Source organism: Sus scrofa, chromosome 3, assembly GCF_000003025.6.
Source record: "Sus scrofa isolate TJ Tabasco breed Duroc chromosome 3, Sscrofa11.1, whole genome shotgun sequence".
Lineage (NCBI taxonomy): Eukaryota > Metazoa > Chordata > Mammalia > Artiodactyla > Suidae > Sus > Sus scrofa.
Genome location: NC_010445.4, coordinates 5,566,962 through 5,579,616, shown reverse-complemented (window position 1 = coordinate 5,579,616; position 12,655 = coordinate 5,566,962). Strand labels below are relative to the sequence as shown.

General features: G+C 49.2%; 1 protein-coding gene across 1 annotated transcript in view; it reads left to right on the top strand.

The window, feature by feature from the left end:
- BAIAP2L1 (BAI1 associated protein 2 like 1) overlaps positions 11,691–12,655 on the top strand; it is a 95,622-nt gene continuing 94,657 nt past the window's right edge. The window contains exon 1 of the mRNA XM_003354447.4: positions 11,691–12,042. Coding sequence (XP_003354495.2) covers positions 11,992–12,042 — 51 coding nt within the window. The 5' untranslated portion in view covers positions 11,691–11,991. The remainder of the gene's footprint in view (positions 12,043–12,655) is intronic.

The window sequence follows — 12,655 nt, the reverse complement described above, 5'->3', positions numbered from 1 at the left end:
TGCCCTCGGGGTCACCTGCGGGACTGTCCACCTTCATTCCGACGGATCGGGATTCGGAGGCCCAGGGACAGGATGTGACTTGCTCCAAGTCACCAGGGCCGTTACCACTAAACAGAAACGAAGTCCGCCAGGCCAACCCTCCCACACCCTTCCCGCCAGGTCAGGGACGCTGTCCTCGTGCCTTATCGGTGGCAGCAGGAGATCCCTGTCACCAAGTCAAACTGAGGCCAGGCCCGGGGAGCCTAGGGCTACGGCGATTTGAGTCAGGCTTGGAACCATTACAAGGCACAAAGGCTCTTCCGTTTTCCTGGCTGCTCTGTCTACACAGAGGAAGAATCTGTTAAGTCTACAACCAAGAGTCGACCCGACAACCCAACATCTAGCTCAGTCCGAAGCTAGGAAATACACCTAACTACTTTGTCTCCTTAATATCAAAGCTCCAAATGCTTCACGCCCTCGGGAGCTCTGAGTGACAATTCGTGCCCAAAAAACCTCATCTCCTTTGGTGTGTAGAAGAAAGCTGCTGCTCTAGGAGAAACCTTCCAAGAATTATGACCTCAATTACAGGCCCAGAGATGGGTCATTCTTTGAGGCAATAATAATAACGCAGGGACGCGTTTCTGCCTAGGACCCCTGGGGACGTTGTTGTCATCGTTGTTGTTTTGTGGGAACAACTGACTGACTCAAAAGCAAAGCAGGTGACGTATCGCTGTAAGATTTTTATTTGCCAGCGTTGAGAAATGATTCAGAAACGTCAGTCTCGGAAAAGTGGGTGTGAAATTGTGTGCTTCGATGTAAGTAAAATAGAAGGGCTCTTGGAACGTGGCCTAAGGATATAAACTCACAACAATTCGGGGATTTTCTGGGAAGAGTCCCAATTTTAATCAAATGCTCCCCTTCAGTCTTCACAATCAAGTTCTTATTTGACAGACAGTCCAGGGGTCTTTTTTGTTTTCTCTCCAAAACAGGGTCATGCCCCCAAGGGAAAAAATATGTTTCAGCTTTCAAGAAGCCCTTTTTCACCATTTGGCTTTTCCATATGAAGACGCATTTGCATATGTTGACCTCAACGCAATCGCGAAGTCTCCCCAGTGTTAATGACAATATATGTCACTTCGGAATGCCTTTGGCTGCAGAGACCAGAAAACTCCGTAGGGCACTGAAGCTGCCAGGGTCCTCTTCTCTCTCTCCCCTCGCCAATCTCAAGTTGCCAACATCCGTCTTGTTTGCCGACTCGAGCTTGCAAGGTGGCAGCCCTAACACCCACACCTGCCTTCAAGGACGTTATTGGGGGGCCACGCAAACAGCTGTCTGAACCCCCACTGTCCTGCTTCTCTCCCCCCCCCCCCCGCCTCAGCAGGTCTTGTTTACTTTATCTCTTTGGCCAGAACTGTGTCTACTTTGCCACCCCCAAGCCCAGCCGATGTGGTGAAAACTTGCCGTCATGTGCCTGCTTGTTGCCGTACCAAGGTTAGAGCACCTACAGACTGGTGATGTCTCTAAATACAAGAGACGGCCTAGAATGCATGCTTTTAAGAGGTAAGTGCATCCTATTGAGAGGCTTAAAATAGCAAAGCTCTTTCCACCGGGAATTTGTGACTCCTACGTCTGGGCCCCAGATCCCACCTGCCGTCTTAGCCAGAAGTTTTCTTAGCTAAAAGTTTTCTCGCAATGGGATACAGCAAATGGGACCTCATGAACCGGCTGACACATGGCCAGGTCTGTCTTTCAGACTCAGCAGAGTTTCCATTGATTCTTGAGCGTTCTTGTACTTTCTGGTCAATGTCAATAGATTGGGGACACTTTTAAAGAAACATATAAATTACTACTCCAGGTTTTTGCTTAATTATTTATAATGGTAGGCATTTGCCTAATGGAAATTTTTATTCTGTGCTGAATGTCGGGATCCATGGGGCTCACACGTCCCCTTTGAGTAAAAGGTTCGCTCATGGATTATCGCACTCATAGATCCGTGGAAATGCAGAGTCAGAGCAGAGGCAGAGTGTAGACAGAGAGAGAGGTTACAGAAGGTCTGAGCTGTTCTGGAAACAAATGCATTGGAAATGCTGGGGCCCAAAGTTGAAGGGGTCCCACGTAGTGAGGTGGAACCTCCAGGCACGTGGATACAAACATGGGTGTGCAGTAAGTGGGGGTGTAGACAAGAAAGCTCACCAGAAACAGGCTTTTACTCTCTCTAAAGAGAATTAAAACTTTGAAAGACCAGTCATTCCAGTGGAAAAGGCTGTTCCATTACCTTCCATCCCTGCAGCGCCCTCTGCTGCTAAAACGGGGGAACTGCTTGACAATCCCCGTGTTTTCCTTGTGGCTTCCATACTGTGACCGCAAGCTATAGGGAAAGAAAAGAGAATTGTGTATCTGGCTCAATAGATGTCTGTAAAACACTACAGCACATCTTTCTCCAAGTCCTCTCTCTCCGAAAAAGCCCCATGTGAAGGTAAAATTGTTCCAAGACTTACTGTGCTTGTTTATTAAGGGAAAATATTGGGCATACCAGGCAAGGATGTAAGTCCTCCGAAGAGGAAATTTGCAGATGCGGTCGATGTGTGAAATTTGCTAAATACGGCAAACAAATCTGCTTAGGAAAAGGAAGTCTGGAAGCTTCTCTGCTGATGCTATCCCACGGAAAAAAAAAAAAATCAAAACAAGGCACAAGAGGAGAAGCCAAGCAGATCCATTTCCCCAGATGAGCCATTTCGCCGTAAATCACTAAGGCGTTTTCAGGACAGCAGACCCGTGTCTCTCCCTTTCTGCCCTTGGAGAAGCAAAGAATGTGCAGGTTATCTCCGCCTCTGGCAAAGAGCCTCTTTCCAGAGGCCATAACACACCTAGAGAAAAAGACTTCAGAAGCAGTGCTGTGGACAGAGGTTAAAAAAGAAAAGGAAAGAAAAAGAAAAAAAAAAAATTTAGAACTAAAAGCAACTTGAAGATCAACGATTCTATTGCAGAGATTAAAACAAAAACAAAACAAAACAAAACAAACAAACAAAAAAAACAAACAAACAAAAACATTTAGACCAAGAAGTGAAAAATGCCCTGTCCGGCCCCGCATTCAGATAGAGGCAGAGGTGCAAGGTCCTTGCTGCTTGACCAGCCCTGGTCACTCCATAAGCAGCCCCACAAGGACACTACAAAGGCCCTTTCAGGCTTCTGGCCGACGGTACAACCCAGAATTCCTCCAGCGACAAATACCCAAAATGACAGATGAACTGTAACAAAAAATATGTTAATACACAGCTGAGTTTACAAGAAAAAAAAGGGAAACGCGTGATACCAAAAACACAAAGGGAGGAACACCAAGCCCTGGAACTGAGGACGTGATAGCCCTTGGGGGTGTGGATGGGAGTACTGGAGCTGGAAATGGACTGACATGTTCAGGGGTTTCGAATGTCAGGGGTTTCGCCTGTGTAAGGACGGTGTCAAAAGGAGAGCTGACTGGAGTTTCCTGATGGCTCAGTGGATCAAGGATCTGGCATTGTCACTGCTGTGGCTCGGGTCACTGCTATGGCTGGGTTTGATCCCTGGCCTGGGAACTTCCATGTGCCCTGGATGCAGCCGGAAAAAAAAAAAAAAGGAGAGCTGACACTAAAACCCCATTCACACAGTGGGACCCTCAGAAGTCCACGTGTCAGTAAGAGGGACCACTTGAAAATGCTTATTGACCCAGGGGAGGACGGAGGAGTTTGGCTTACTGGGGTCTTAAGGAGAAAAATATCCTAAGAGAAATTAACAGCCCATGTCTGAGACATGGGGCAGAATCAGTGTCTGAATCCAACACTCTTCCACAGTAAGTTCCTTGGAGTGCCTGGCAGCAACAAACACAAAACTTTTTCTGGAGGAATGTTTTACAACTCAGACCACATAGGGTTCTTCTTTTTTCTTTTTTTTTTTTTTTTTGGTCTTTTTGTCTCTTTAGGGCCACACTCACGGCATATGGAGGTTCCCAGGCTAGAGGTCCAATCAGAGCCATAGCCACCGGCCTACACCACAGCCACAGCTACGCACAATCTGAGCTGCGTCTGTGACCTACACCACAGCGCACGGCAATGCCGAATCCTTAACCCACTAAGCGAGGCCAGGGATCAAACCTGCATCCTCATTGGTGCTTAACGGCTGAGCCACGACGGGAACTCCACATAGGGTTCTTAATGACAAAATACATCGCTACTGAAGATGATCTCAGGAGTTCCCGTTGTGGCTCGGCAGGTTAAGCACCCGACTAGTATCTATGAAGATGTAGGTTCGATCCCTGGCCTTGCTCCGTGGGTTGAGGATCCAGGGTTACTGTGAGCTGTGGTGTAGGTGGCAGACACAGCTTGGATCCCACATTGCTGTGGCTGGGGTGCAGGCTGGCAGCTGCAGCTCTGATTCAACCCCAAGCCTAGGAACTTCCATATTCCATGGGTGTGGCCCTAAAAAGACAAGAACAAAAAACAATAAAACACAAAACTATCTGATAGAGACTATAAAGTAATATCATAAATGATTAAAGACATGAAGAAATAGAAACCTAAGGAAGTAGCTCTGAAAAAGAAACAGAAAGCTCTACAGCGAGAGATTAGAATAATAATTCTGAAACTTTCCCCAAAGCAAAGTTCAGACATAGATGGTTTCTCCGCTGAATTCTACTAAACATTTAAAGAAAAATAAATACCAATTCTTCATAAATGCTTCCAAAAAGTAGACAATGAAGGAACACTCCCCAGCTTCTTCTATAGGGCCAGATTACCCTAATGTCAAAACTGGTCAAAGACCAGTCACAAGAAAACAATGCACCAAAGTCGCCTATGAATATAGACATGAGTCATCAACAAAATACTTGCAAACCGAATCCAGTGACAATAGAAAGAACAGGGGAGGTCCCATTGTGTCTCAGTGGAAATGAATCCAACTAGTATCCATGAGAATGCAGGTTCAATCCCTGGCCTTGCTCACTGGGTTAACCATCCGGCATTGCTGTGAGCTGTGGTGTGGGGTCGAAGATGAAACTCAGATCCTGTGTTGCTGTGGTTGAGGCAGAGGCCAGCGGCTGCAGCTCCAATTCAACCCCTAGCCTAGGAACCTCCATGTGCTGCAGATATGGCTCTAAAAAAAAAGAAAAAGAAAAAAATTATATACCATGACTAAGTGGAATTTATACCAGGAATGCAAGATGGATTCAACACATGAAAATAAATCATTGTTAAGACAGCAAAGCCACAGAGTAAAGGTCAAAAAAATGTGTGACCATCCCAACAGACCCAGATAAAGCATTTGACAAAATCCAGCACCCTTTCATGATACTAATTCTCAACAACCTAGGAATAGAAAGGAGTTTCTTCAGCCTGGTAACTATCAGGACTAATGAACAAGTACAGCGATATTGCAGGTCATGAGAGCCATTAATCGATTATGTTTCTGTACACTTGCAGTGAATGGTCTGAAAGTAAAAATAAGAAAACAATTCAGGAGTTCCCGTTGTGGCACAGCAGAAACAAATCCAACTAGTATCCATGAAGATGCAGATTCAATCCCTGGCCTCGCTCAGTGGTTCAGGGATCCGGCGTTGCGGTGAGCTGTGGTGTAGGTCACAGACGTGGTTCAGATCCTGTGTTACTATGGCTGTGGTGTAGGCTCACCGCTGTAGCTCCGCTTTGACCCCTGGCCTGGGAACTTCCATATGCTGTGGGTATGGCCTTTAAAAAAAAGCAAAAAAAAAAAAAGCAAAAAAAAAAAAGTAGTTCCCGTTGTGGTCGTGGTGCAGTGGTTAATGAATCCGACTAGGAACCATGAGGTTGTGGGTTCGGTCCCTGCCCTTGCTCAGTGGGTTAAGGATCCGGTGTTGCCGTGAGCTGTGGTGTAGGTTGCAGACACAGCTCCGATCCCGAGTTGCTGTGGCTCTGGCGTAGGCCGGTGGCTACAGCTCCGATTCAGCCCCTAGCCTGGGAACCTCCATATGCCGTGGGAGCAGCCCAAGAAATAGCAAAAAGACAAAAAAAAAAGAAAAAACAATTCAATTTACAGTATTTCAGTAAAATACAGTAGTTCTCTGATGGTTCAGTGGGTTAAGAACCCAAAATAGGTCTGTGAGTATGTGAGTTCAATCCCTGGCCTTGCTCCGTGGGTTAAGGATCCAGTGTTGCCACAAGCTGTGGCATAGATTGCAGATGCAGCTCAGATCTGGTGTTTCTGTGTCTGTGGTGTGGGCCAGCAGCTACAGCTCCAATTCAACCCCTATCCCTGGGAACATCCCTGTGCCACAGGTGTGACTATAAAAAGGAAAAGAAGAAAGAAAAAAAGAAAATAGATGTAGTGTTTGTGTAGGACTGAGGGAAAGGTTAGGCAGAAATGGGAAGTAACTGCTAATTGTTACAGGATTGCTTTTCAGGAAGAAGAAAATATTCTAAATTGATCGTAGTTATGGTTGCACAACTTTATGAGTAAACTACCAACCATTAAATTGTACACTTTAATGAGTACCTTATATGGTGTGTGAAATCTGTTTGTTTTTTTTTTTTATGGAACTGAACGTTGAACAGGAATAAAATAGAATACGTAGAAATGAAAAATCATTTTGAAATTTAAAACTCAAAGGGCAGGTTAAATAGAAATTTAACACAGCCAAATAAGGAATGAGTAATATAGAGAATGGTTCTGAAGAAATTATCCAGAATCCAGCACAGAAAGATAAAGATGCGAAAAATGTTAAAGAGAGGTATCATTTCTATACCCAGCTAAACTATCTGTCAGTTTCAAGAACCCTTTCAACATCTCCAGCTCTGATTTCATCATGAGAAACTTAAGTGTTCATTGACACAGAACACAATTATTAAAGTGATGCTGGATAAGATGCCAGTTCTAGAAATAAACTAACCTTTTTCAGAGTACTTGTTGATAATTCATTAGCAACAGAGAGGATGGATTAGGATTTGAACTTTCTGAACAGCACAAAGTCGAAAAGCAGAAAGGGTTCAAGTACCACTGATGTGACAAAATGGATTTTCTTGTCTATCTTATGGAATCTGTTGAAAGCTTCATGGTCACATAGCATTTATGGTATATTAATACATGTTGCATTTAACTCTTATTCCTAGAAGAGTTTATGCCAGAATTTAAGAAGCTACTACACTTTAGACCCATCATTTAGTGTTTTTATAAGTTGGATAAATATTAACCTTGTTTGAGCAGTAACATTTTTAGTGTATTAATATAACAGTGACTGGGTGTTTACTCTGCAACGTGCTATGCTACAAATTTGACAGATTTTTTTTTTCTGTACATCTGCAAGGTTCTGAGTTCGAATCTGAGCTGCATCTGGGACCTGGGCCATAACACGGCCACAGTGGATTCTTAACCCACTGTGCTGGGCCAGGGACCAAACCCACATCTCTTCAATGAGAGATGCTGCCGTCAAATCCTGAACCCTTGTGCCACAGCCAAGTTCACAGCTTTTTATCAAATTCTGTTTATGCCATGGCTTTGGTACCATTGGGTAGTTGTTGGATCTAGAACCTGTATATTCTTTTCTAGACTTCGGACCCAGAACCTCTTTTGCAGTGGTCTATTTTATTGCTTTTCCAAAACAGAAGAGCAACTCCCTGACAGAGTTATTTCTTATGAAATGAAGAGCTCCTTGACTACCTCATAAATTCATCCTCTTAACAGTCCTTGAGCACCTACTATGTGCCGGGGGCTAAGCAGCCTGCAGTGAACAAGTCAAAAATCATCCTTGCCCTGGTGACATTTGCATTCTTATGGTGGGATGTGGGTGGGAGGAGACAGTCAACGAAGAAAATGAGCAAGAAAAAGATAAGATAGTATATTCATTTTCTGTTGCTACCATAGCTACATACCTCATGGCTTAAAACAATATATATTTATTCTTTTGCCATTCTGGGGCAGCGTCTGAAAAGAGTCTTGTAGGACTAAAACCAAGATAAGAGCAGGGCTAGTTCCTTCTGGACGCCCTGAGAGGAGAATCCGAATACTTGCCTTTTCCAGCTTCTAGTGGCCACCTGTATTCCTTGGCTGGTGGCCTCTTCCTTCATCTTCAAATACATCGCTTCAGTCTCTCTTTCTGCCGTCACACTGCCTCCTCCTTTGGCTTCTCTTCTGTCCTTCTTATAGGGACCTTTGTGATGACATCTGGCCCACCCAGATAATCCAAAACAGCCCCCTCCTCCCAAAAAAATCCTTACCAGGATCACGTTTCCTCATGTAAGGTGACATGCAGAGGTTGGAGGATTAGGACTTGAACATCCTGGGGAAACTTTATTCAGCCTATCATAGCTCATGATAAGCACTATGAGAATTCAAATAGAATGCTACATTAGGGAGTTCCCGTCGTGGCTCGGAGGAAACAAATCCAACTAGGGACCATGAGGTTGCAGGTTCGATCCCTGGCCTCGCTCAGTGGGTTAAGGATCTGGCGTTGCCATGAGCTGTGGTGTAGGTTGCAGACGCGGCTTGGATCCGGCGTGGCTGTGAAGGTGGTATAGGCTGGCAGCTGTAGCTCTGATTCGACCCCTAGCCTGGGAACCTCCATATGCTGCAAGTGTGGCCCCAAGAAGACAAAAAAAAAATGCTACATTAGAGAGAGCCTAAAACAGTACTTCAAGGTCAAGGAGGATCTCTTTAGACTGAGATCCACATTGCAGAGAAACAGTATAGGAACAGTGGGGAGAACATTCTAGGCAGAGGACGTAGCCAGTGAAAACCTGTCCAGCAGAAATGAATTTGGCATGCTGGAGAAGTGAATGCTGCTTGGATTGGAAGGAAGTCACAGAAGGGTAAGCTGAGTTTTCAATTCACATTTGCTTTTTCAGAATAAGAACCCTTAAAGCCCCATCCCCTCTCTTGGTCTTTAAACGGGAATTTGCCCCCAAACTGCTGGTTCATGGCAGGGATCTCTTTTGTCACAGAACAGAATGGAACTCTGCTGGACATCCCAGAGCCCTCTTCAAGGCAGAGAGCCCATTGGCAGGCCCCACGGTAAGTTCAGAAGAGGGCATAGGAGTTCCCTCATGGCTCAGTGGGTTAAGGATCTGGCATTGTCACTGCTGTGGCTCTGGTTACAGTTGTGGCTTGGGTTCTGTCTCCGGCCCAGGAACTTCTGCATGCCGTGGGAGAAGGAGAAAGAGAAAAAGGAGAAGGAGAAGAAGGCATAAACCTCAAAATAAGTGCCTCCCAGGAGTTCCCGTTGTGCTCAGCAGTGGTGAATCCGACTCGTATCCATGAGGACTCACATTCAGTCCCTGGCCTCACTCAGTGGGTTAAGGATCCAGCGTTGCCGTGAGCTGTGGTGTAGGTTGCAGATGCAGCTTGGACCCTGCGTTGCTGTGGCGGTGGTGTAGGCTGCCAGCTGCAGCTCCAATTCAGCCTCTAGCCTGGGAACTTTCACATGGTGCAGGTGCAGCCCTAACACACACACACACACACACACACACACACACACACAGACACACACACACAGAATCTCTTTGGAGTGTGGCTTGTCACCTACAAGTGTGTCTTGCAACTTTTGTTAAACAGGATTTTTGATCATTGAAACTCAAGCAGGAGCTGGGAGAGGAGGCTGCCTGCCCCTGGGGAGGTGTGGAGCTTCAGGCCTGGGTTCTGGGCAGGTGGAGAGCGGCTGCAGTGCTTTCTCGGCAGATGGAGGAGCCTGTCTCTCCTCTTCTTCTGAGTCATTCCCTTCTATTGATTCACTGGCTCCGCACTGAGCATCGTGAAGTCTCAGAACAACTAAGACTGCGGGTTTTCAAGTTCCCCTGAAACCAACAACCCCCTGGAAGGGCCTAACACAAATGGCCTTTTGAGAGCGCTCCCATCTTCGTACCTCTGCCACAGCTTAAATTCTACCCCCTACCCCCGCAAATGTGTTAAGGGCTCCGGTCACAGCAGAGCGCCTGGCACAGTGCAGATAATCGATACTCACTTGTTCTTTGGGGTTGAACGGGACCACCCCTAATGTCAGTACAGACCAAAAGCCAACCATTCTCTAAGACTCTAAAGGAGCAGGATGGTCCTAAACGACCAGGACCTAATTACTCTCCTAATTTCCATAAAGGAGAGTTCAATTCAGCCGCTGCTGGAGTATCTGTCTGAAGATTTGCATACAATTGTGAAGCTGGTCCTTTGATCAGATTCCAGCCTTGGCAGTCAAACTGGGCCGTCTGAGATACGTGTTGGTTTTGTGGCGGTCTGTTAATTGCTATGTTATCTGGCCCTGAACCGCACCGCTGAGCTGTGGGGGTGTTGGAGGTTAAGCCTTGGCTCTCTTTCCAGCTCCTCGCTTGACTGCCTTGAAGCAGAGGGTGAGGTGACCCCATTCATCAGAAGGCACAGAGGGAAATTCTAAAACCAAAGGTGACCCAGCTGCGAAGTTAAGGCAGCGATTTCCAAGTTTAAATGAAAGCCGACAGATAATCCCTAAAGAGCCCAATACCTAATGGTGACAATGAGGTCATCAATTCACTCAAAATGGCAAACAAAACCTGCCTGGCCAATCTTAGGGGTCAAATGCTAGAACTCTGTTAAGGAAAGAGGGAGCCGCTTCCACTGCCTGAAACCTAGAGCCAGTGTGTCATCGCCCCCAGCACCCAAGCACATCCGACCTTTTGGTTCCTAAGCCTGATATGCTTTATAGCTTGCAAAACCTGATAACGTTGTCCCCGAGTCCAAGTGGTTGATTCTGTTCTAAGTCCAGCCACATCGCACGCTCTTGGTGTCCCCATCTAGGCCACACAGTGCTTTCTTTGTGTACGCGTCTCCGTGAATTTTTTAACAGGAGTAGTTTAGAAGCCTTATATCCTAACAGCCTGTAAAAGAGGACACTGCACCCAAATAGCAATTTGTAAAAATTCAGAATAAGACCCCCTGCCCTTGTCAGATGCTTAGTGATGTTTCCTGCTAGGACAAGTCTGTCCTGGGTCCTCTGGGTCTGGGCTGTGACTGGGGTGGAGACAGAACAGGGAGCTGCGGAAGCCACACACCTGCTAAGGCTTTGAGTGCCCAAAGGAAGAGTCACCTCCTCAACACCCCACCTTTCTAAATCTTGTAAAGATCTTGTGAATAGCACGGTTATTGCATTGACCTTCTTAATGCAAAGCTGAAAAAGAGTACTGCCGTTTCTGTAACCAGATTGTGGCATTTATTATTATTATTTCCTTTTTACAGATCAGGAACTTCCAAAACTGTAAGTGGTCGCCCCCTTCCTCCACCTGGAAGAGCCTATGCCCCAGGGTCCCTCAGGTCTTTGGGGTCAGGGAAGGGGTAGCGTGGGAAGGGCTCAGGCAGGGAAATCAATACAATTGGGGGCGTGGGACCCTCTTGCAGGGTCCCCAGAAGGCAGCTAGAAAGTAGCTCCTGCAAAGAGCATGGGTGTTGAAAGCTCAGTCGCCAGCACCGCACCGGGCACCACAGCGCTCTCGGACCGCGGAGGCCTGACTGCCTTCGGGGCGGGCTCTAAGCAGAACTGCATGGCGAGCTACGGACGCCTCGCACGGTCGGGGTCCGGTCGTCCCAGGTGTTCTCCACCGGCAGCAAAACTCGCGGCCGGGCGCGCCTGGGGTGGGGACGCTCCGCCCGCTCCGCCCCGCCGTCCCCGCCCCGCCCACACGGGCCGCGCTGCCCCGCCCACCGCGGCTCGGCCCGCCCCCTTCCCGCCGCCCCCGCCGCCTCAGGTGGGGCGCCCCGCCCCCCGGACGCCCCGCCCACCCCGCCCGCCTCAGGTGGGGCCGCGGGGCCCGCCCTGCTGGCTCCGGCCGCGTCGGGTCGCGTCTCCTCCGCTCCTCGCTGGCGGCGGCGGCGGCGGCCGCAGCGCTGCAAGTTTGGACATTTTTGTCGCGGACCCGCGCGCCGGCGCTTCGCGGCCGACGGCTGTGGAGGCGGCCGACCCTCGAGGGCCCCTCGGACGCGCCCCGCCGCCCAGGCTCGGGCGGCCACGAGGCCCGGCCGCGTCCCTCCGCGCTCGCCCGCCCGGCGGCTGCAGCCATGTCGCGGGGGCCGGAGGAGGTGAACCGGCTCACGGAGAGCACCTACCGGGTAAGCGGGCCCGGGGCGGCCAGAGACTCCGGGGGTTCGAGCGCCGGAGGCCCGGGGACTGTGGGGACCCCGGGGTTCGAGGGCGCAGAGACCGGGACTCTGGGGGCGCCGGCTTGGAGGCGGGGGGAGCGGGGAGAGGTCCGGAACCCTGCGGGCGCCGGGGTTCGGGGCTCCAGGCCGGGGAGGCGGGGCGGCCCCGCGGGCGGCTCGCAGCCTTCGCGGGGGAAGGTCGGGATTTTGCCCCTTCGGGGCGAGGAGGGGACCTAGCGCGGGACTGTCCTCCCCTCCCCCCCTTTCCCCCTCCTCCGCCCCTTCTCCCCCTCCCGGCGCTGGAGGCGCTAAACAGATGACCCATTTCACCGCCCAAAGTCAGTGGAAGCGTTGGGGGCGAGGGTGGGGGGTCCGCGCCTTCCCTGGGGCGCGTCGTCTCCCCACCTCCCCGGGGTCAGTGACCGCGCCGGCGCCGCTGCCGCGCTTAAGCAAAGAGAGCAAAGCCAAGCTCGAGTTTCCCCGAGAAAAGGCTGCGCACGGGAACGCAGGGGAGAAACTCCCAGGTAATTACCCAGCGCCCGGGGAGCCGGGCCCTCCGGGGGGCGCCCCCCGCCTGAGGACT